The 25,102-nt window shown below is 43.4% G+C and overlaps 1 protein-coding gene across 3 annotated transcripts in view; it reads left to right on the top strand.

The window, feature by feature from the left end:
• phka1a (phosphorylase kinase, alpha 1a (muscle)) overlaps positions 1-25,102 on the top strand; it is a 56,274-nt gene that overhangs the window by 26,563 nt on the left and 4,609 nt on the right. Inside the window, exons 11-31 of one of the 3 annotated variants that reach the window (XM_055901307.1) lie at positions 119-214; positions 486-593; positions 2,751-2,829; positions 6,721-6,855; positions 10,802-10,911; positions 13,093-13,237; positions 13,415-13,493; positions 13,686-13,843; positions 17,033-17,100; positions 17,366-17,468; positions 18,293-18,387; positions 18,496-18,641; positions 19,311-19,464; positions 19,661-19,740; positions 20,239-20,317; positions 20,446-20,989; positions 21,541-21,642; positions 21,804-21,919; positions 22,905-22,943; positions 23,260-23,304; positions 23,842-24,003. In XM_055901307.1, the coding sequence (XP_055757282.1) occupies positions 119-214; positions 486-593; positions 2,751-2,829; positions 6,721-6,855; positions 10,802-10,911; positions 13,093-13,237; positions 13,415-13,493; positions 13,686-13,843; positions 17,033-17,100; positions 17,366-17,468; positions 18,293-18,387; positions 18,496-18,641; positions 19,311-19,464; positions 19,661-19,740; positions 20,239-20,317; positions 20,446-20,989; positions 21,541-21,642; positions 21,804-21,919; positions 22,905-22,943; positions 23,260-23,304; positions 23,842-24,003 (2,643 nt within the window). The remainder of the gene's footprint in view (positions 1-118; positions 215-485; positions 594-2,750; positions 2,830-6,720; positions 6,856-10,801; positions 10,912-13,092; positions 13,238-13,414; positions 13,494-13,685; positions 13,844-17,032; positions 17,101-17,365; positions 17,469-18,292; positions 18,388-18,495; positions 18,642-19,310; positions 19,465-19,660; positions 19,741-20,238; positions 20,318-20,445; positions 20,990-21,540; positions 21,643-21,803; positions 21,920-22,904; positions 22,944-23,259; positions 23,305-23,841; positions 24,004-25,102) is intronic. The other 2 variants (XM_055901309.1, XM_055901308.1) reach the window with 2 other exon arrangements.

Here is a 25,102-nt window from a genome sequence, read left to right as displayed (position 1 = left end):
TCCAGCAACTGCCAGGCTTCCTGAGCAGGCTATGAACTCTCATAGGAATTCATCTAGAAGTTATATGCCTTCATAGCATTGTCTTTATCTGTCGTGTCTCTGTTTGTAAACCGTCCAGGTCCAGGAGTACAGGGATGCTCTGGAGGGGATTCTGATCAAGCAGAAGGACGGGATCTGTCTACTACCAGAGCTCTACAGCGTTCCACCTGATAGGGTAAGACTGGAACACCAGGGTGTAGTGGTGGCTTACTGGAACTTTCACAACATTTCCCAGAAGTCCTGGCTGGTAGATTCCCGGAATAGGAAGGGAATAAACAGGAACTTCAAAGTCCTCCAACCATGATTTCTGGAACACCTGGGAGTTTAGCAAGCCTAGTCATACATGTGAACCAATTGTGTTTATTACAGGTGGATGAGGAGTATGTAAACCCCCACTCTGTGGAGTGGGTTAGTGTGTATTATAACTGTGTGTCTGTAACCAACAGGTGGATGAGGAGTATGTAAACCCCCACTCTGTGGAGAGGGTCCCTCTGGGGAAGCTCCCTCTTAAGTGGGGTCAGTCCCTCTACGTCCTGGGAAGTCTACTGGCAGAGGTGAGCGGTCACTCACTACACTAGCTAGTGTACACTACACACACTACGCTAGCTAGTGTATACTACACTACACACACTACACTAGCTAGTGTATACTATACTACACACGCTACAATAGCTAGTGTATACTATACTACACAATCTACGCTAGCTAGTGTATACTACACTACACACACTACGCTAGCTAGTGTACACTATACTACACATGCTACAATAGCTAGTGTACACTATGCTACAAACACTACACTAGCTAGTGTACACTACTACACACGCTACACTAGCTAGTGTACACTATACTACACACGCTACACTAGCTAGTGTACACTATACTACACATGCTACAATAGCTAGTGTACACTATGCTACAAACACTACACTAGCTAGTGTACACTACTACACACGCTACATTAGCTAGTGTACACTATACTACACACGCTACACTAGCTAGTGTACACTATACTACACATGCTACACTAGCTAGTGTAAACTATACTACACACGCTACACTAGCTAGTGTACACTATACTGCACACGCTACAATAGCTAGTGCACACTATGCTACACTAGCTAGTGTACACTATACTACACACGCTACAATAGCTAGTGTACACTATACTACACATGCTACAATAGCTAGTGTACACTATACTACACACGCTACAATAGCTAGTATACACTATGCTACAATAGCTAGTATACACTAGCTAGTGTACACTATACTACACACGCTACACTAGCTAGTGTACACTATACTACACACGCTACAATAGCTAGTATACACTATGCTACAATAGCTAGTATACACTAGCTAGTGTACACTATACTACACACGCTACACTAGCTAGTGTACACTATACTACACATGCTACAATAGCTAGTGTACACTATACTACACACGCTACAATAGCTAGTGTACACTATACTACACACGCTACAATAGCTAGTGCACACTATGCTACACTAGCTAGTGTACACTATACTACACACGCTACAATAGCTAGTGTACACTATACTACACATGCTACAATAGCTAGTGTACACTATACTACACACGCTACAATAGCTAGTATACACTATGCTACAATAGCTAGTATACACTAGCTGGTGTACACTATACTACACACGCTACACTAGCTAGTGTACACTATACTACACACGCTACAATAGCTAGTATACACTATGCTACAATAGCTAGTATACACTAGCTAGTGTACACTATACTACACACGCTACACTAGCTAGTGTACACTATACTACACATGCTACAATAGCTAGTGTACACTATACTACACACGCTACAATAGCTAGTGTACACTATACTACACACGCTACAATAGCTAGTGTACACTATACTACACACGCTACAATAGCTAGTGTACACTATACTACACATGCTACAATAGCTAGTGTACACTATACTACACACGCTACAATAGCTAGTGCACACTATGCTACACTAGCTAGTGTACACTATACTACACACGCTACAATAGCTAGTGTACACTATACTACACATGCTACACTAGCTAGTGTACACTATACTACACACGCTACAATAGCTAGTGTACACTATACTACACATGCTACAATAGCTAGTGTACACTATACTACACACGCTACAATAGCTAGTATACACTATGCTACAATAGCTAGTATACACTAGCTAGTGTACACTATACTACACACGCTACACTAGCTAGTGTACACTATGCTACACACGCTACAATAGCTGGTGTACACTATGCTACAATAGCTAGTATACACTAGCTAGTGTACACTATACTACACATGCTACAATAGCTAGTGTACACTATACTACACACGCTACAATAGCTAGTATACACTATGCTACAATAGCTAGTATACACTAGCTAGTGTACACTATACTACACACGCTACACTAGCTAGTGTACACTATACTACACACGCTACAATAGCTAGTATACACTATGCTACAATAGCTAGTATACACTAGCTAGTGTACACTATACTACACACGCTACACTAGCTAGTGTACACTATACTACACACGCTACAATAGCTGGTGTACACTATGCTACAAACGCTCCAATAGCCTGTGACTAACTGCCATAGAGTGATAAAGTCCTCTCTCCGGTATTGTATGGTAAAGCTCTGCCCTCTCTCTGTGTTCTACAGGGTTTCCTGGCCCCTGGAGAGATAGATCCTCTCAACCGACGTTTCTCCACCATCCCCAAGCCAGATGTGGTGGTGCAGGGTGAGACCTGGAGGCTACATACTGAATAATATATCTACGTTTGATAAAAGCGTCTGCTAATGGACCATATTTAAAGGCCAGATTATACCTGGTCAAAACAACATGTCTTTAGACAATTACAATCTGACAGGAGTCTCTGATCAAAACAACATGTCTTTAGACAATTACAATCTGACAGGAGTCTCTGGTCAAAACAACATGTCTGGAGACAATTACAATCTGACAGGAGTCTCTGGTCAAAACAACATGTCTGTAGACAATTACAATCTGACAGGAGTCTCTGGTCAAAACAACATGTCTGGAGACAATTACAATCTGACAGGAGTCTCTGGTCAAAACAACATGTCTGTAGACAATTACAATCTGACAGGAGTCTCTGGTCAAAACAACATGTCTTTAGACAATTACAATCTGACAGGAGTCTCTGGTCAAAACAACATGTCTGTAGACAATTACAATCTGACAGGAGTCTCTGGTCAAAACAACATGTCTTTAGACAATTACAATCTGACAGGAGTCTCTGGTCTAAACAACATGTCCTTTATACTCGTGTGGAATGTCTGTTGATCGTCGCGGCGACTGGCGGTTTCCTTGTCGTGGTTACTAGTTACTACAGCAACAAGACCAAATCCATCAGTGACAAGGTGGTGCAGGAGTTCTACAATTCTCTTATAGAATGACCTACTTTTATTTTGTCACATTCACAACCGTAAGGTATTTTCTGGAAGCTCGCCGTTTTACCTTGTAAATAATGATGTGGGTTAATTTTTCTGTAATAATGAATCAAATTAGCTGAAGTTATAGTCTTGGTCATTATTTGAACTGGTTAGCCAGCTAGCTAGCTAAAAATGAAAAATGAATAAAATATTGTTTAGACAGTTGCTTGTAGTTGACATTTTACTTAATTTTTTAACTGATGGGTTTATTGCCGTTAAAATAGAGCAAGTATGCTTTTCAGAGCACCAGGCAGCTGATGTCACGTAGAGACTGTCTGGAGCACCGGGCAGCTGATGTCACGTAGAGACTGTCTGGAGCACCGGGCAGCTGATGTCACGTAGACACTGTCTGGAGCACCGGGCAGCTGATGTCATGTAGAGACTGTCTGGAGCACCGGGCAGCTGATGTCACGTAGAGACTGTCTGGAGCACCGGGCAGCTGATGTCATGTAGAGACTGTCTGGAGCACCGGGCAGCTGATGTCATGTAGAGACTGTCTGGAGCACCGGGCAGCTGATTTCAGTAGAGACTGTCTGGAGCACCGGGTAGCTGATGTCACGTAGAGACTGTCTGGAGCACTGCTGATGTCACGTAGAGACTGTCTGGAGCACCGGGCAGCTGATGGCACGTAGAGACTGTCTGGAGCACCGGGCAGCTGATGTCATGTAGAGACTGTCTGGAGCACCGGGCAGCTGATTTCAGTAGAGACTGTCTGGAGCACCGGGCAGCTGATGTCACGTAGAGACTGTCTGGAGCACTGCTGATGTCACGTAGAGACTGTCTGGAGCACCGGGCAGCTGATGGCACGTAGAGACTGTCTAGAGCACCGGGCAGCTGATGGCACGTAGAGACTGTCTGGAGCACTGCTGATGTCACGTAGAGACTGTCTTTAGCACCGGGCAGCTGATGGCACGTAGAGACTGTCTTTAGCACTGGGCAGCTGATGGCACGTAGAGACTGTCTGGAGCACCGGGCAGCTGATGGCACGTAGAGACTGTCTGGAGCACTGGGCAGCTGATGTCACGTAGAGACTGTCTGGAGCACCGGGCAGCTGATGTCACGTAGAGACTGTCTGGAGCACCGGGCAGCTGATGTCACGTAGAGACTGTCTGGAGCACTGCTGATGTCACGTAGAGACTTCCTGGAGCACCGAGCAACTGATGTCACGTAGAGACTGTCTGGAGCACCGAGCAACTGATGTCACGTAGAGACTGTCTGGAGCACCGGGCAGCTGATGTCACGTAGAGACTGTCTGGAGCACCGGGCAGCTGATGTCACGTAGAGACTGTGGTTTTGTGTTGATGCTTTTTCATAACGACAAGGGCAAGTTTGATCAGAATAGAATGTTTATGATGTCGCTATGGCAACTGTCTACAGACATGTCAATAGACCAACTGTAAACCAGCCTTAATAAATACTGTATACTGAATGTAGCTATTAAATATATATACAGTTTGGACACCTACTCATTCAAGGGTTTTTCTTTATTTTTACTATTGTCTACATTGTAGAATAATAGTGAAGACATGAACTATAAAATAACACATGGAATCATGTAGTAAACCAAAAATGTTAAACAAATCAAAATATATTTTATATTTGAGATTTTTCAAAGTTGCCACCGTTTGCCTTGATGACAGCTTTGCACACTCTTGGCATTCTCTCAACCAGCTTCATGAGGTAGTCACCTGGAATGCATTTCAATTAACAGTTTTGCCTTGTTAAAAGTTAATTTGTGGAATTTCTTTCCTTTTTAATGCATTTGAGCCAATCAGTTGTGTTGTGACTAGGTAGGGGTGGTATACAGAATATAGCCCTATTTGGTAAAAGACCAAGTCCATATTATGGCAAGAACAGCTCAAATAAGCAAAGAGAAACGACAGTCCATCATTACTTTAAGACATGAAGGTCAGTCAATAGGGAACATTTCAAGAACTTTGAAAGTTTCTTCAAGTGCAGTCGCAAAAACCATCAAGCGCTATGATGAAACTGGCTCTCATGAGGACCACCACAGAAAAGGAAGACTCAGAGTTACCTCTGCTGCAGAGGATAAGTTCATTAGAGTTAACTGCACCTCAGATTGCAGCCCAAATAGATGCTTCACAGAGTTCAAGAAGAAGACACATTTCAACATCAACTGTTCAGAGAAGACCGTGTGAATCAGGCCTTCATGGTCTAATTGCTGCAAAGTAACCACTACTAAAGGACACCAATAATAAGAAGAGACTTGCTTGGGCCAAGAAACACGAGCAATGGTCATTAGACCGGTGGAAATCTGTCCTTTGGTCTGGAGTCCAAATTTGAGATTCTTGGTTCCAACCGCCGTGTCTTGGTCAGACGCAGAGTAGGTGAACGGATGATCTTCACTTGTGGTTCCCACCGTGAAGCATGGAGGAGGTGTGATGGTGTCGGGGTGCTTTGCTAGTGACTCTGTCAGTGATTTATTTAGAATTCAAGGCACACTTAACCAGTACGGCTACCACAGCATTCTGCAGCGATACGCCATCCCATCTGGTTTTCGCTTAGTGGGACTATCGTTTGTTTTTCAACAGGACAATGACCCAACACACCTCCAGTCCGTGAAAGGTCTATTTGACCAAAAAGGAGAGTGATGGAGTGCTGCATCAGATGACCTGGCCTCCACAATCACCCGACCTCAACCCAATTGAGATGGTTTGGGATGAGTTGGACCGCAGAGTGAAGGAAAAGCAGCCAACAAGTACTCAGCACATGTGGACTATTGGAAAAGCATTCCAGGTGAAGCTGGTTGAGAGAATGCCAAGAGTGCGCAAAGCTGTCAAGGCAAAGGGTAGCTACTTTGTTTAACACAATTTTTTTGCTTACTACATGATTTCATATGTGTTATTTCATAGTTTTGATGTCTTCACTGTTATTCTACAATATAGAAAATAGTAAAAATAAAGAAAAACCCTGAATGAGTAGGTGACAGCTTTTGAGTGTTACTGTTAATATTTTTTTATTAAGCATTTTTTTAAGTTTTACATCCCACATGCAACAATCATCTCATGACATACTTGTTTACGGAAGAACCCCACCACCCCAACAGTCAAACACATTTTACAGAGAAAATTACATATTTCTAGCTATTTTAATAGTGAAATAAGTCTGTCATAACTCCTATGTTTTTTATTTTATTATCTTCCTCCTCCTGTAGTGTCTATCCTGGCAGAGAACGAGGAGATCCAGGAGTTGTTGATGAAGAATGGGATAGAGGTGGAGACAATAGCTGACATACACCCCATCCACGTCCAACCTGCTAGAGTCCTCAGCCACATTTACGCTCGACTCGGTAAACACAGAGAGGGAAGAATGGGATATGGAGACTGGGATATGGGATATGGAGACTGGGATATGGGATATGGAGACTGGGATATGGGATGTGGGATATGGAGACTGGGATATGGGATATGGGATATGGAGACTGGGATATGGAGACTGGGATATGGGATATGGAGACTGGGATATGGGATATGGAGACTGGGATATGGGATATGGAGACTGGGATATGGGATATGGAGGTGGAGACAATAGCTGACGTCCAACCTGCTAGAGTCCTCAGCCACATTTACGTATAACTCGGTAATAAATCTTTCACTACCGAAATTACTTACCAAAAAATGTTTTTGACGGCAAGAAAATATCATTACAAAAGCAAAAACTGGTATTAGAAGCCACTTCTACACCGGGCGGTGACGGCCAGTTTCCCGGACCCTAATCCTGGACTGAAAAGCATGCTGAATATCAAATCAAATTGTATTTGTCACATGCGCCGAAAACAACAGGTGTAGACTTTACAGTGAAATGTTTACTTACAAGCCCTTAACCAACAATGAAGTTAAAAAATATATTTAAAAAATAATAAACTTTTACCGCCTCAGAAACCCGGATCCGGGATCACCCCCCCCCCCCCCCCACACTGATTAGCATCACTAGCATAGCGTCACATTTAAATAGTAGCATCTAAATATCATTAAATCACAAGTCCAAGACACCAAATGAAAGATACAGATCTTGTGAATAAAGTCACCATTTCAAATTTTTAAAATGTTTTACAGGGAAGACAAAATATGTAAATCTATTAGCTAACCATGTTAGCAAAAGACACCCTTTTTCTTTGTCCACCATTTTTTCTCAACACCAGTAGCTATCACCAATTCGGCTAAACTAAGATATTGATAGCCACTAACCAAGAAAAAACCTCATCAGATGACAGTCTGATAACATATTTATGGTATAGGATAGGTTTTGTTAGAAAAATGTGCATATTTCAGGTATAAATCATAGTTTGCCATTGCAGCCAGCATCACAAATCTCACCAAAGCTCCTAGAATTACTACAGACAGCAACGTGTATTACCAATTTACTCATCATAAAACATTTCTTAAAAATACACAGCACATAGCAATGGAAAGACACAGATCTTGTGAATTCAGACATTTCAGATTTTCTAAGTGTTTTACGGCGAAAACACAATGAATCGTTATATTAGCATACCACATATGCAAACGTTACCAGAGCATTGATTCTAGCCAAAGAGAGCGATAACTCAACATCGCCAAAATATATAACTTTTCACTAACCTTCTCAGAATTCTTCAGATGACACTCCTGTAACATCATATTACACAATCCATATAGACTTTGATCGAAAATGTGCAAATTTAGCGGCACAAATCGTGCTTACACAATGGAAATAGTGTTCAACTACTCAAGCAATCTGGCCGGCGCCATTTTGAAAATACAAATATTTTTATCAAAAACTATTCATAAACTTGACAAAAAAAATACAGGTTGGACATGAAATGAAAGATGTATTAGTTATTAATGCAACCGCAGAGTTAGATTTTTAAAATTAACGTTACTAGACATACAGTGTGCGTTACAGCCAGACTAGTGACGCAATAATGGCGTCACTATTCACCATTATTGAGTTTACATTTTTCCACATAAAAACGGAATAACATCATAAATAGCTCTTACTTTTCGACGAGCTTCCATCAGAATCTTGCCATGGTGGTTCTTTGTCCAAAAGAATCGTTGCTTGGTTGTAAAACGTTGCATTCAACTTCTGATATAGCAGCTAACACTAGCTAGCCATAGCTATTTTGCACCAACGTGTCCAAATCCTCAAGGCGCAATACTGTTGAAATTCCGAAAAATAGCAATATACTCGCATAATCTGATATAACTCGGTTTAAAATAGCTTCGTTATGATGCTTCTAACACCTATGTCTAATTAAATTACAGATGGATACATCTAACGTTTAAAATTGAGCGTTTGAAAATGGCATCCTGAGGTCCACTTCGCGCAATGTTCAGCGTCGAAAGGAAGGCTCCTCTCGCTCCTTGGCCTTTTATAACCTCTGAGAGCTACGCAGCAAGCCCATTCCACTTCTCATTGGTTACTGACATCCAGGGGAAGGCGGGTGCAGTTCATGTCGTTCCATAGGATATTCACAGACTTTCAAAACTGATCTGAAATCAGAGCTTCGCTCTCAGACCATCGCAGTACCTGTCATGGATTTCGCTGTAGAAAGAGTTCTGGGTCACCCACAGACAAAATTCCAACGGCTATAGAAACTAGAAAGTGTTTTCTATCCAATAGAATTAATAATATGCATATTGTACGATCAAGAATTGAGCACGAGGCAGTTTAATTTGGTGACACCCAGAAATAAAAAATGCTAATTGCGCCACCTATTGGCAAAAGGTTAAAGACCTGTTAGCGGTAGCGAGTCAATGTGCGGGGGCACCGGTTAGTTGAGGTAATATGTACATGTAGGTACAGTTATTAAAGTGACTATGCATATATAATAACAGCAGTGTAAATGGCAATGCAAATAATGCCATTTGATTCGATGTTCAGAGTCTTATGGCTTGGGGGTAGAAGCTGTTTAGAAGCCTCTTGGACCTAGACTTGGCGCTCTGGTACCGCTTGCCATGCGGTAGCAGAGAGAACAGTCTATGACTAGGGTGGCTGGAGTCTTTGACAATTTTTAGGGCCTTCCTCTGACACCGCCTGGTATCTCTAGATGGTATCTCTAGGTATCTCTGGTTCTAGATGGCAGGAAGCTTGGCCCCAGTGATGTACTGAGCCGTTCGCACTACCCTCTGTAGTGCCTTGCCTCAGAGGCCGAGCAGTTGCCACACCAGGCAGTGATGCAACCAGTCAGGATGTTCTCAATGGTGCAGCTGTATAACTTTTTGAGGATCTGAGGACCCATGCCAAATCTTTTCATTCTCCTGAGGGGGAAAAGGTGTTGTCGATGTGCTTAGACCCTGTTAGTTTGTTGGTGATGTGGACACCAAGGAACTTGAAGCTCTCAACCTGCTCCACTGCAGCCCCATCAATGAGAATGGGGGTGTGCTCGGTCCTCCTTTTCCTGTAGTCCACAATCATCTCCTTTGTCTTGAACACATTGAGGGAGAGGTTGTTGTCCCGGCACCACACGGTCAGGTCTCTGACCTCCTTCTTATAGGCTGTATCGTCGTTGTCGGTGATCAGGCCTACCACTGTTGTGTCATCAGCAAACTTAATGATGGTGTTGGAGTCATGCCTGGCCGTGCAGTCATGAGTGAACAGGGAGTACAGGAGGGGACTGAGCACGCACCCCTGAGGGGCCCCTGTGTTGAGGATCAGCGTGGCGGGTGTGTTGTTACCTACTGTTACCACCTGGGGGTGGCACATCAGGAAGTCCAGGATCCAGTTGCAAAGGGAGGTGTTTGGTCCCAGCGTCCTTAGCTTAGTGATGAGCTTTGAGGGCACAATGGTGTTGAACGCTGAGCTGTAGTCAATGAATAGCATTCTCACATAGGTGTTCTTTTTGTCCAGGTGGGAAAGGGCAGTGTGGAGTGCGATTGAGATTGCGTCATCTGTGGATCTGTTGCGGCAGTATGTGAATTGGGTCTAGGGTTTCTGGGATAATGGTGATGTGAGCCATGACCAGCCTTTCAAACCACTTTATGGCTACACACGTGAGTGCTACGGGTCGTTAGTCATTCAGGCAGGTTACCTTAGTGTTCTTGGGCACAGGGACTATGGTGGTCTGCTTGAAACATGTTGGTATTACAGACTCAGACAGGGAGAGGTTGAAAATGTCAGTGAAGACCCTTGCCAGTTGGTCAGCGCATAGTTGGAGTACACGTCCTGGTAATCCGTCTGGCCCTGCGACCTTGTGAATGTTGACCTGTCTAAAGGTCTTACTCACATCGATCTGTACTCCTCCTCTTCCCCAGGACGTAACCAGAGACTGGGGCTGACTGGTAGACCCTACAGGAGGATTGGATGTCTAGGAACTTCTAAGTTCTATGTCATCCGCAACACCATCTTTGCCTTCACGCCACAGGTAGATACAGTACAGTTTTGTGTGTGTGTGTGGTGTGTGTGTTTAACATTTCAATTGAATGTCCTGACGAGCTAGGAAAAAAAAAACTTTTTTGACAAGTCAGGATGTTTTTCATGTCCTGAATTTGTTAAAATGCTATTTTAAGGTTAAGTTAAGGGGAAAAAATTGACCATTAAGAATTATTTTCCCTAACACTTAACCTAACCCTAACTCTATCCCTAGTCCTTAACCCTAACTTTAACCCTAACCCTCAAAATATTATCCCTAACCTCCCCAAAATGTAATGAAAATAAAGGTCTGTGTGTGTGTGTGTGTGGTGTGTGTGGTGTGTGTGGTGTGTGTGGTGTGTGTGGTGTGTGTAAGGTGTGTGTGTGTGTGTGTGTGTGTGTGTGTGTGTGTGTGTGTGTGTGTGTGTGTGTGTGTGTGTGTGTGTGTGTGTGTGTGTGTGTGTGTGTGTGTAGAAGCTAAAGCTACCAAAACTATTGCTCATGGTGAACCAGAACAATGAAAATAAACTTTATTGTAAGACCTGATCAGCATGTAGTCTACCTACCTATAGCATGTAGTCTACCTACCTACCTATAGCATGTGGTATCCCTACCTACCTATAGCATGTAGTCTACCTACCTACCTATAAGCATGTAGTCTACCTACCTATAAGCATGTAGTCTACCTAACTACCTATAGTATAGTATAGCATGCAGCCTAGCTATAGTATAGCATGCAGCCTAGCTATAGTATAGCATGCAGCCTAGCTATAGTATAGTATAGCATGCAGCCTAGCTATAGTATAGTATGCAGCCTAGCTATAGTATAGCATGCAGCCTAGCTATAGTATAGCATGCAGCCTAGCTATAGTATAGCATGCAGCCTAGCTATAGTATAGCATGCAGCCTAGCTATAGTTTAGCATGCAGCCTAGCTATAGTATAGCATGCAGCCTAGCTATAGTTTAGCATGTAGCCTAGCTATAGTATAGCATGCAGCCTAGCTATAGTTTAGCATGTAGCCTAGCTATAGTATAGTATAGCATGCAGCCTAGCTATAGTTTAGCATGCAGCCTAGCTATAGTATAGTATAGCATGCAGCCTAGCTATAGTTTAGCATGCAGCCTAGCTATAGTATAGTATAGCATGCAGCCTAGCTATAGTATAGTATAGCATGCAGCCTAGCTATAGTATAGTATAGCATGCAGCCTAGCTATAGTATAGTATAGCATGCAGCCTAGCTATAGTATAGCATGCAGCCTAGCTATAGTATAGCATGAAGCCTAGCTATAGTATAGTATAGCATGCAGCCTAGCTATAGTTTAGCATGCAGCCTAGCTATAGTATAGTATAGCATGCAGCCTAGCTATAGTATAGCATGCAGCCTAGCTATAGTATAGTATAGCATGCAGCCTAGCTATAGTATAGCATGAAGCCTAGCTATAGTATAGCATGCAGCCTAGCTATAGTTTAGCATGCAGCCTAGCTATAGTATAGTATAGCATGCAGCCTAGCTATAGTATAGCATGCAGCCTAGCTATAGTATAGCATGAAGCCTAGCTATAGTATAGTATAGCATGCAGCCTAGCTATAGTTTAGCATGCAGCCTAGCTATAGTATAGTATAGCATGCAGCCTAGCTATAGTATAGCATGCAGCCTAGCTATAGTATAGTATAGCATGCAGCCTAGCTATAGTATAGCATGAAGCCTAGCTATAGTATAGCATGCAGCCTAGCTATAGTTTAGCATGCAGCCTAGCTATAGTATAGTATAGCATGCAGCCTAGCTATAGTATAGCATGCAGCCTAGCTATAGTATAGCATACAGCCTAGCTATAGTATAGCATGCAGCCTAGCTATAGTTTAGCATGCAGCCTAGCTATAGTATAGTCCTGTCGACCGATGCATGGTTACATTGTGGTCCTGTCGACCGATGCATGGTTACATTGTGGTCCTGTCGACCGATGCATGGTTACATTGTGGTCCTGTGTCATAACTTTTGAACTGGGGACTGATGAGTGTCCTTACATCCCTGATGACTTTCTAGGATCATTTCATCGTTCAAATGCTCCTTTATTTGGATATCACTTTAGACAGTAGCTACTGAATGTCCCGGGAAGAGAAGGATAGTTACTAGTCTTTTTTATTCCCTCCCTCCCTCCCTCCCTCCGCCCCCCCCCCCTCCCTCCCTCCAGTTCATAGATCACCAGCAGTTCTACTTGGCGTTGGACAACCAGATGATTGTTGATATGCTTCGTACAGACCTGTCCTACCTCTCCTCTCGATGGAGGATGACTGGAAGACCCACTGTCACCTTTCCTATCTCTCAGACCATGCTCAGTGAGTCACACACCAGGGTGTGTGTGTGTGTGTGTGTGTGTGTGTGTGTGTGTGTGTGTGTGTGTGTGTGTGTGTGTGTGTGTGTGTGTGTGTGTGTGTGTGTGTGTGTGTGTGTGTGTGTGTGTGTGTGTGTGTGTGTGTGTGTGTGTGTTAGCTCATTGTCCCTGTATGTTTCAGCTGAAGACCACTCTGACCTGGACCCTGCGGTTCTGGCTACTCTGAAGAAGCTACAGGATGGATACTATGGAGGAGCAAGGTGAGGGCTCCTTACTTATTCATTCATTCATCTGTCCATCTGTGACTCTGTCGCCCGTCTGTCGGTTTGTTTGAAGAAATTAAGGAACAAAAACATGAATTCATTTATCCCTCAGTCTGTCAGTTTGTTTTTGTTTAATCGTTCAATCTTTTGATCATTCATACATCGATCCATTCATTTCTCTCCCTCCAGGATCCAGACGGGGAAGCTCTCTGAGTTCCTGACCACTTCCTGTTTTGCCAAACTCAGCTTCCTGGATGCCAGTAAGGATGCGGGCGGCATGGGCCGGGAACAAGATGATGATGATGACTATGGATGCTTTGCTGAGCATGACATGACCTTCAATGGTGGTAAGAAAGGACGGAGGAAGGGGAGGGACAGAGGTATTGTGGTATTTTATTTGGATCCCTATTAGCTGTTGCAAAAGCAGCAACTACTCTTCCTGGGGGCCACACACAACATAATACAGAACATCAATAGACAAGAACAGCTCAAGAACAGAACTACATACATTTATTTTTTAAAGGGCACACGTAGCCTACATATCAATGCATACACACAAACTATCTAGGTCAAATAGGGGAGAGGCTTTGTGCCGCGAGGTGTTTTTTGAGACCAGGTTTGCTGTTTATTTGAGCAATATGAGATGGAAGGAAGTTCCATGCAATAAGGGCTCTATATAATACTCTACGTTTTCTTGAATTTGTTCTGTATTTGGGGACTATGAAAAGACCCCTGGTGGCATGTCTGATGGGATAAGTGTGTGAGTCAGAACTGTGTGTAAGTTGACTATGCAAACAATTTTGGATTTTCAACACATTAATGTTTCTTATAAAAAGAAGTGATGCAGTCAGTCTCTCCTCAACTCTTAGCCAAGAGAGACTGGCAGCATAGTATTGATATCAGCCCTCTGAATACAATGAAGAGCAAAACGTGCCGCTCTGTTCTGGGCCAGCTGCAGCTTAACTAGATCTTTCCTTGCAGCACTGGACCACACGACTAGACAATAATCAAGATGAGGGAAAACTGCATTTTGGAGTGTGGTGTTAAAAAAGCGGAGCATCTCTTTAATACGGCCAGGCTTCTCCCCATGTTTACAACCCTTGCATCTACAGTTGAAGTCAGTAGTTTACATAGACTTAGGTTGGAGTCATTAAAACTTGTTTTTCAACCACTCCACAAATTTCTTGCTAACAAACTATAGTTTTGGCAAGTCGGTTAGGACATCTACTTTGTGCATGACACAAGTAATTTTTCTAACAATTGTTTACAGACAGATTATTTCACTTATAATTCACTGTATCACAATTCCAGTGGGTCAGAAGTTTACATACACTAAGTTGACTGTGGCTTTAAACAGCTTGAAATTCCATAAAATTATGTCATGGCTTTAGAAGCTTCTGGTAGGCTAATTGACATCATTTGAGTCAATTGGAGGTGTACCTCTGGATGTATTTGAAGGCCTACCTTCAAACTCACTGCCTCTTTGCTTGACATCATGGGAAAATCAAAAGAAATCAGCCAAGACCTCAGAATTTTTTTTGTAGACCTTCACAAGTCTGGTTCATCATTGGGAACAATTTCCAAATGCCTGAAGGTACCATGTTCATCTGTACAAACAATAGTACGTAAGTATAAACACCATGGGACCACGTAGCCATCATACCGCTCATGAAGGAGACGCGTTCTGTCTGCTCGAGATGAACATATGTTGTTGCAAAAAGTGCATATCAATCCAAAAACAACAGCAAAGGACCTTGTGAAGATGCTGGAGGAAACTGGTATAAAGGTATCTATGTCCGCAGTCAAACGAGTCCCTATATCGACATAACCTGAAAGGCCGCTCAGCAAGGAAGAAGCCACTGCTCCAAAACCGTCATAAAAAATGGTTTTCAACTGCACATGGTGACAAAGATCATACTTTTTGGAGAATTGGCCTCTGGTCGAATGAAACAAAACAGAGCTGTTTGGCCATAATGACCATCGTTATGTTTGGAGGAAAAAGGGGGAGGCTTGCAAGCCGAAGAACACCATCCCAACCACCATCCCAACCGTGAAGCACGGGGGTGGCAGCATCATGTTGTGGGGGTGCTTTGCTGCAGGATGGACTGGTGCACTTCACAAAATAGATGGCATCATGAGGAAGGAAAATGATGTGGATATATTGAAGCAACATCTCAATACATCAGTCAGGGAGTTAAAGTTTGATTACCAAATACTAATTGAGTGTATTTAAACTTCTGACCCACTGGGAATGTGATGAAAGAAATAAAAGCTGAAACAAATCATTCTCTCTACTATTATTCTGACATTTCACATTCTTAAAATACAGTGGAGATCCTAACTGACCTAAGACAGGGAATTTTTACTAAGGTGTATGTAAACTTCCGACTTCAACTGTATATATTTTGACCATGACAGTTTACAATCTAAGGTAACGCCAAGTAATTTAGTCCCCTCAACTTGTTCAACAGCCACACCATTCATTACCAGATTCAGCTGATGTCTAGAACTTAAGGAATGATTTGTACCAAATACAATGCTCTTAGTTTTAGAGATGTTCAGGACCAGTTTATTCCAAAACAGACTGCAACTCTTTGTTAAGGGTTTCAGTGACTTCATTACCTGTGGTTGCTGATGCGTATATGGTTGAATCATCAGCATACATGGACACACATGCTTTGTTTAATGCCAGTGGCAGGTCATTGGTAAAAATAGAAAAGAGTAGAGGGCCTAGAGAGCTGCCCTGCGGTACACCACACGTTACATGTTTGACATTAGAGAAGCTTCCATTATAGAAAACCCTTTGAGTTCTATTAGATAGATCGCTCTGAATCCATGATATTGCAGATGTTGAAAAGCCATAAGTTATACGTTTTTTTCAACAACATGTTATGGTCAGTAATATCAAAGGCTGCACTGAAATCTAACAGTACAGCTCCCACAATTTCCTATTATCAATTTCTCTCAACCAATCATCAGTCATTTGTGTCAGTGCAGTTCATGTTGAGTGCCCTTCACTATAAGCATGCTGAAAGTCTGTTGTTAATTTGTTGACAGAGAAATAGCATTGTATTTGGTCAAACACATTTTTTTCAACAGTTTGCTAAGTGCTGGTAGCAAGCTTATAGGTCTGCTGTTAGAACCAGTAATGGCCGCTTTACCGCTCTTGGGTAGCGGATATACTATGGCTTCCCTCCAGGCCTGAGGACAAAGCCTTTCCTCTCGGCTCAGATTAAAGATATGACAGATAGGAGTGGCTATAGAGTCAGCTACCATCCTCGGTAGCTTTACATCTAAGTTGTCAATGCAGGAGGTTTGTCATTACAATAATTTCTCCACCTCTCCCACACTAACTTTATAAAATTCAAACTTGCAAAGCCCTTAGCTCTGTGTGTGTGTGTGTGTGTGTCTCTCTCTCTCCTTCTACTCCCATTCATCTCTCCCCTCCTCCTTTCTCCCCCTCCCTCCCGCTCTCCCTCTCTCTCCTTCTACTCCCCTTCCTCTCTCCCTCCTCCTTTCTCCCCCTCCCTCTCTAGAGGCTGATGATCTAGCCCAGTACCTGGACCAGTTGTTGATCACAGCGAACCCCAGCAGAGGGTCAAAGGTCAGGGTTATTTATTAGTAAATACATTATTTTATTTTTTTTACATAACATTTTCTCACAAAGTATTAAATATATATCTGGGGCCAGATTCTCAGATCTAGATGAAGCCTCGTCCTGGACAAAAAAAAAGAAGCTCATTGGAGAATCTCCATTGAAATTGGTTTATAGTCCAGGATTAGGCTTAATCTGTCTCTGGGAAACCTGGCCCTAATCTAACCAATACACTTGTCCCATGTCTTTTCTGGATGATTATTTTGGGTTATAGGTCAGAGGTGACTCTGGAGGGTTGGACAGGTTCAAAGCAGCAGCCACCAAGACCAAGGATATGGTGTCTCTGATGCACAAGGCCAAGGAACTCCACCTACACAGTGAGCAACTTTTTAAGGGTGTCCAACTCATTCCATGGAGGCCCATTGTCTGCAGGTTCCTCCCTGGTACCTGTTCCATCAAGGTCATTGATCAGATCTCTCTTTTCACCTCTCTTTTTACCCCCCCCCCCCCCCCCTCTCTGTCGCTCTCCCCCCCCCCCTCTCTGTCGCTCTCTCTACCCCCCCTCTCTCTCTTCCCTCCTCCCCCCTCTCTGTCACTCTCTCTCCCCTCCTCCCCCCCTCTCTCTCTCTCTCTACCCTCCTCCCCCCCTCTCTGTCGCTCTCTCTACCCTCCTCCCCCCCTCTCTCTCTACCCTCCATCCCCCTTCTCTCTGTCGCTCTCTCTACCCTCCCCCCCCCTCTCTCTCTCTCTCCCCTCCTCCCCCCTCTACCCTCCCCCCCCCTCTCTGTCGCTCTCTCCCCCCTCTCTGTCGCTCTATCTCCCCCCGAACCCCCCCCCCCCCCCCCCGTCGCTCTCCCCCCCTCTCTGTCGCTCTCTCTCCCACCCCCTCCTCTCTGTCGCTCTCTCTACCCTCCTCCCCCCCTCTCTCTCTCTCTCTCCCCTCCTCCCCCCTCTACCCTCCTCCCCCCCTCTCTGTCGCTCTCTCCCCCCTCTCTGTCGCTCTCTCCCCCCTCTCTGTCGCTCTATCTCCCCCCGAACCCCCCCCGTCGCTCTCCCCCCCCTCTCTGTCGCTCTCTCTCCCACCCCCCCCTCTCTGTCGCTCTATCTATCTCACCCCTCTCTGTTGCTCTCTCTCTCTCCCCCCTCTCTGTCGCTCCCCCCCCCCCCCTCTGTCGCTCTCTACCCTCCCTCTTTCTTCTAGATGCCCACTTGTATCTCCCCACCAAGCTCTTCCGTGCCCCTCAGCCCTCCCTACACCTCACCCTCACAGATTCCTCTGCGCCTCACACCAGTCAGGTAGGAGTGTGTGTGTGTGTGTGAGTGCACATTAACATTTTCTCAAGCCTTATACTAAAAGACCACTCTCTCTCACTTTCTCTCTCTCTCCTCCACCTCTCTCTATAGTTTCCTCAGGTTGTAGTGACCTCAGAGTGTAACCTGCCCAGAGATTCCAGTGGTGATATAGACTACAATAGTCTGGTCCAGCTCCTCAGAGACACCCACAGTCTACCAGACCAGGCGGACATACTGTACATCCTCTTCAAAGACAAGTCAGATTCTCTTCTACCTCTTTAAACAAGATCTCTTTCTGTCTGTCTGTATTCATCCCTCCATCCTGCTTTACAGATACTTAAAAATCGACCTGCTTTGAATTGAACATGAGAATTTTCAAGAATTGTGTGTCTGTCTCTGTCTGTCTGCGTGTCTCTGTCTGTCTGCGTGTCTCTGTCTGTCTGCGTGTCTCTGTCTGTCTGCGTGTCTCTGTCTGTCTGCGTGTCTCTGTCTGTCTGCGTGTCTCTGTCTGTCTGCGTGTCTCTGTCTGTCTGCGTGTCTCTGTGTGTCTCTGTGTGTCTGTGTCTCTGTGTGTCTCTGTGTGTCTCTGTCTGTTGTGCGTGTCTCTGTCTGTCTGCGTGTCTCTGTTTGTCTGCGTGTCTCTGTCTGTCTGCGTGTCTCTGTCTGTCTGCGTGTCTCTGTGTGTCTCTGTGTGTCTGTGTCTCTGTGTGTCTCTGTGTGTCTGTGTCTCTGTGTGTCTCTGTCTGTCTGCGTGTCTCTGTCTGTCTGCGTGTCTGTCTGTGTGCGTGCCTCTGTCTGTGTGCATGTCTCTGTGTGTATGTGTCTCTGTCTGTGTGTGTGTGTGTGTGTGTGTGTGTGTGTGTGTGTGCATGCATGTCTCTGTGTGTGTGTGTGTGCGTGCGTGCGTATGTGTATCTGTCCACTAGGGGTATGGAGTGGGACACCAGGCTACATGGTAAAGGCTCTACAGTCCGCTCCCTGCTGACAGACCTGTATGTGAAGGCAGGAGACCTCAAACACTGGGGACTCATACGCATGATCTCTGGAATACTGAGGAAGAAAGTAGAGGAACTCGACTGGGTGAACATAGAAACACACAAACATTGTTCAATCTCTTGGCCTACTGCTGAACTTTTCAGTGGTTGAATAGTGCAGGCCTATTATGATTGGTTGCTAGGTGTTAGCAGGCCTGTTTTGATTGGTTGATGAGGACAGATCTGTTTTGATTGGTTGATGAACGTATATTTGTTTTTGATTAGTTGTTGTGTGTCCCCAGGCTTGCTCTGATTTGTTGGCCCACCAGAAGCACCTGACTGTGGGTCTGCCTCCAGAACCTCGGGAGAAGACCATCACAGCGTCAGTTTACTTCCTACTTGCTGCATCCTAAATGGCACCAGGTTCCCTTTGTAGGGCACTACTTTTGACCAGAGACTCTGAGTGATGCATGTTGACCAGGGCTCCCCTTGAAAAATACAGTAGATATATGGTAGTTAAATATATTAAAAAGATACATGGTTGTGATGGTCTCTCTCTGTATCCCTTCACCTCTCTCTTTCCTATTATTGCCTCTCTCTCTCTCTCTCTCTCTCTCTCTCTCTCTCTCAACCTTCGCTCTCATCTTATCTTTCTCTCTTTCTCTCTCTCTCTCTCTCTCTCTCTCTCTCTCTCTCTCATCCTTCTCTCTCTCTCTCTCATCCTTCTCTCTCTCTCTCTCTCATCCTTCTCTCTATCTCATCCTTCTCTCTGTCTCTCTATCTCTCTCATCCTTCTCTCATCCTTCTCTCTCATCTTTCTCTCTCTCTCTCTTTATCCCTTCATCTTTCTCTCCTCTCTCTCCATCTCTCTGTCTCTCAGACCCATCCCTCCAGACAAGCTGGCCATGCTGATAGATGAAGCTAGTGAGAACAACATCACTATAGCCATCCTCACACAGGTACACAGGCACACAGGCACACAGACACACATACTGTATGCTCACTCATTTGGCCCAGCGCTTACCGTTTCAAACTACCTCTGTTTCTCTCTCTTGCGGTTGTGTGTGTGTCTGTGTGTATTTAACAGGAGATCATGGTGTACCTGGCGATGAACATGCGTACCCAACCCAGCCTGTTCAGTGAGATGTACAGGCTGCGTATCGGACTCATCATCCAGGTGATGGCCACAGAGCTGGCACAGTCTCTCAACTGCTCAGGTAATAACAGTCATATTACTAGTAGCAGGAAGTTGGACCCAGAGCTGGCACAGTCTCTCAACTGCTCAGGTAATAACAGTCATATTAATAATAGCAGGAAGTTGGACCCAGAGCTGGCACAGTCTCTCAACTGCTCAGGTAATAACAGTCATATTAATAATAGCAGGAAGTTGGACCCAGAGCTGGCACAGTCTCTCAACTGCTCAGGTAATAACAGTCATATTACTAGTAGCAGGAAGTTGGACCCAGAGCTGGCACAGTCTCTCAACTGCTCAGGTAATAACAGTCATATTAATAATAGCAGGAAGTTGGACCCAGAGCTGGCACAGTCTCTCAACTGCTCAGGTAATAACAGTCATATTAATAATAGCAGGAAGTTGGACCCAGAGCTGGCACAGTCTCTCAACTGCTCAGGTAATAACAGTCATAATAATAGTAGCAGTAAGTTGGACCCAGAGCTGGCACAGTCAACCTCTCAGGTAATAACAGTCATATGAATAGTAGCAGGAAGTTGGACCCAGAGCTGGCACAGTCAACCTCTCAGGTAATAACAGTCATATGAATAGTAGCAGGAAGTTGGACCCAGAGCTGGCACAGTCAACCTCTCAGGTAATAACAGTCATATGAATAGTAGCAGGAAGTTGGACCCAGAGCTGGCACAGTCAACCTCTCGGGTAATAACAGTCATATTACTAGTAGCAGGAAGTTGGACCCAGAGCTGGCACAGTCAACCTCTCAGGTAATAACAGTCATATTACTAGTAGCAGGAAGTTGGACCCAGAGCTGGCACAGTCAACCTCTCAGGTCACATTGACTAGAAAAGGACTATTATTATTTTTGGCCCTACTGTGAAGTAGGAACTAGTGTCAAACATCCTGTAACCAGTCACAATTCAATACAATTATTATTTTTTTGTTGTCAAAAGTGAATTTTGATATTGTGTGTCGCGGGTGTGTTCCCTGTAGGAGAGGAGGCTACAGAGAGTCTGATGAGTCTGAGTCCGTCAGAATTGAAGATCCTGCTGCATCACATCCTCAGTGGGAAGGAGTTTGGAGTGCAGAGGAGCGGTATGAAGCCTCTATGAACTGTTACGACATCTTTATGAACAGTTATCAGATTCCCGTGAACTCATATTTTACAAGTAATATACTATACACACATACTATGACATCCTTACACGTGGGATCCTGTGTTTGTTCTATGTTATAATAATGTGTGTGTGTTCCAGTGCGGTCTGTAGACGCAGGTGCCAGTCCTGCCATCTCTATCCACGAGGTGGGTAATGTGGGCGCCACCAAGAGCGAGAGGGCAGGCATCAGCAAGCTGAAGAGTGACATGAGGATGGTACGTATTAAAGGGGAGATCTGGAGTTGGAACCGCAACAAAGAGGTTACCCTGACGACACTTTTTGGGGGGGGGGGATGAAAATCTGAGGGACGGGGCTGGAGAAATGTAACCATTTTCAGATGTATAGAAGGAATTATGGACGTTGACCATCTGAGAGATCAGCATGATAGTTTTACTTGTAGTGTGTTTATCCTTCTGATTTGTTATTTTAAATGGGTCAACTGAACCTGAACTAAAACCGATTGGCTGGGAGCACATGACATCACAGGTCTATTGGCTTTTTAAAGCTGCAAAATGTAACTTTTGGGACCTGACCAAATTCTCATTGACAGATCTATAACACGCAGATCTATAACTCACAGATCTATAACACACATTTCTTTCTCGTTGAAAGCAAGTCTAAGAAGTGGTAGATATGCTCTTAAGTTTCGTGTTTTGCGTCTTTTACTTTTGTTTATTTTGTACACCAGCGTCAAACAGCTGAAAACACAATATTTTTAGTCATGGGAAATATATTTCACAGAGTTTAGACAGTACAATGATTCTCTACACTAGACTTGCTTGTTTTGTCACATAAACTGAAATTAGGCGAAGTATTAGAATATTTGCAACCAGGAAATGGAGGAGTGATTTCTGCATAGAGCGCATCTTTAAAGGGTTCAGAACCCTATGAATGTGACAAGTCATTTAACTTTTGTAGGTTTTTTTAAAATGGTGTTTAGTCGTCAAGGACGTGGCCCAATGCTCTTCAGCAAATTCAAACACAAATATAATTATATACATATTAAATTACCGTCTTTTTCACGAATTTGATTATATAATTGCCAAGCCCATTCAAAAGGGGACTGACTCCGATGTAGGAGGAGGTCACCTTCAGGGTATTGAAGTAAAAAACCATTGGTTATGACACTACAGACCAAATACCAACAGTACCCAGACTGTTCTCTCCAGAGCTTGTCACTCAGTCATCTTTCCATTTCAGTTGGAGGAGCACAGGTTGTCATGGTCGCAGCAAAGACAGGTGACGATGATGGTCATGACTTGTTGCTTGGTTACAGGTTGTTAATTCACTTGTGCACTGTCAACAGTTTGCATGCAAAAGTCACTTAAAACCATTTGAATTATGGTCAAAAATCAGATTGTGGTTCACTTGTGGTCAATCCCCTGGATCCTGGGTTCTTATATGTTATTGCCTTGGTAATAGGGCGGTCTCTATGGTGATGACTGGTGGTCGGTTGGCACAGTGATTTAACGTAGTTGTTTACCCTAACACAGTTCACACACACACTGTTCCCACTGGCTGTTGTCCTGTTGTGAATTCTTTCTCCCCACCTCAGAGCCTAACACCACATTCGCTGGACATGGAACATATTGAATCTGGGGTAAGAGTTAAAATACATTTTAGCACACAAAATGTACTTTCAAATTGGCTTTTCCAGTTTACATCCTAACTAATTGTAATTATCATAGAGAAATTGCCATTTTGCAGTTGAAATGGTTCATCTCTCATTGGCTTAACGTGATATACACAGTAGGTATAATTATGTTTCTGTCAGAGGTACAACCTCCCGCCCATACGCTATATTCGTATGTATTTATATATTCATATGTACTGTATAGGTCTCTCTCCCAGTTTTGATGTCTTTACTATTATTTTACAATGTAGAAAATAGTACAAAATTAAGAAAAACCCTTGAATGAGTGGGTGTGTCCAAACTTTTGACTGGTATTGTATATGTGTGCATATATTTGTATTGTAGCGAATTTGGTGGGTAGCCCTGACTGGGACTCGAACCGGGGTCAAGCGACTGTGAAGCCAACACCGTAAACATTAAGCCAGGAGGTGGGGACCTCTTGACTAGGTCGCTAGGTGTTGGGTCAAGGTTGCTACAGTGTGTGTGTGTGTGTGTGTGTCACAGAGGTACAGGCTCCCCTCCATAGAGTCTCTGGACGTTCCAGTGAGCACGCCCGTCGTCAAGGATACGAGGCACGGCCAATGGCTGCGTAGGAGACGTCTAGACGGAGCACTCAACAGAGTCCCCATAGGCTTCTATCAGAAGGTCTGGAAGATTCTGCAGAAGGTCTGGACTTACCTTGCAATATACATTTAGTATAGTATTACAGTATATATAGTTTAGTATAACTGTGTGTGTATCTGTGTGTGTGTGTATATATGTATGTATATATATATATATATATATATATATATATATATATATATATTAATGGCACCTGTTTGAACTTGTTAACAGTATAAAAGACACCTGTCCACAACCTCAAACAGTCACACTCCAAACTCCACTATGGCCAAGACCAAAGAGCTGTCAAAGGACACCAGAAACAAAATTGTAGACCTGCACCAGGCTAGTTGATGGTGTTGGAAAACACTGTCTCAGGCACCACTCCTGAATCTTCAATAAGTGTTCATTTGGGTTGAGATCAGGTGACTGAGCTGACCACGACATACAGTTTACATCGTGTTCATGCTCGTCATGAAAACATGATGATGGGATGTGAATTGCTTAATTAACTCAGAAACCACACCTGTGTGAAAGTACCTGCTTTCAATATAGTATGTCAGGGTTTTGACTCAACTTGGGTGAATGATGCGTCTTGACATTGATCGGGCCAAAAGCGGCACTATAGTAATCAACAAATGAAATTCCAGACTTTGAACAAGAGTATCTCCTTTCCTGTTTTGAGCTTGATTTGTTGTCCCTAATTGGCCCAAGGGGGAGGGCGCTGCGTCATTCATGTTTACTGTTGCCTTTTATAGGTGTAGTATTAGAATCCCCCTTTAGGGTTCTACCAAATATAGTCATTTATGTATATATATAATGTTAATATAATATTGTATTGTGTATAGTAATAGTATTATGTTAATAGTATGTTATATATATAATGTTAATATAATATTGAATTGTGTATAGTATTATATATTAATATTGTGTATAGTAATAGTATTATGTTAATAGTATTTTATATATATAATGTTAATATAATATTGTGTATAGTAATAGTATTATGTTAATAGTATTTTATATAATATAATGTTAATATAATATTTAATTGTGTATAGTAATAGTATTATGTTAATAGTATTTTATATATATATTGTTAATATAATATTGAATTGTGTATAGTATTATATATTGTGTATAGTAATAGTATTATGTTAAT

Source organism: Salvelinus fontinalis, chromosome 36 (assembly GCF_029448725.1).
Source record: "Salvelinus fontinalis isolate EN_2023a chromosome 36, ASM2944872v1, whole genome shotgun sequence".
NCBI classification, from domain to species: Eukaryota; Metazoa; Chordata; class Actinopteri; order Salmoniformes; family Salmonidae; genus Salvelinus; species Salvelinus fontinalis.
Note: the sequence above shows the minus strand (reverse complement) of the source record. Positions and strands in the feature narration are given on the sequence as shown.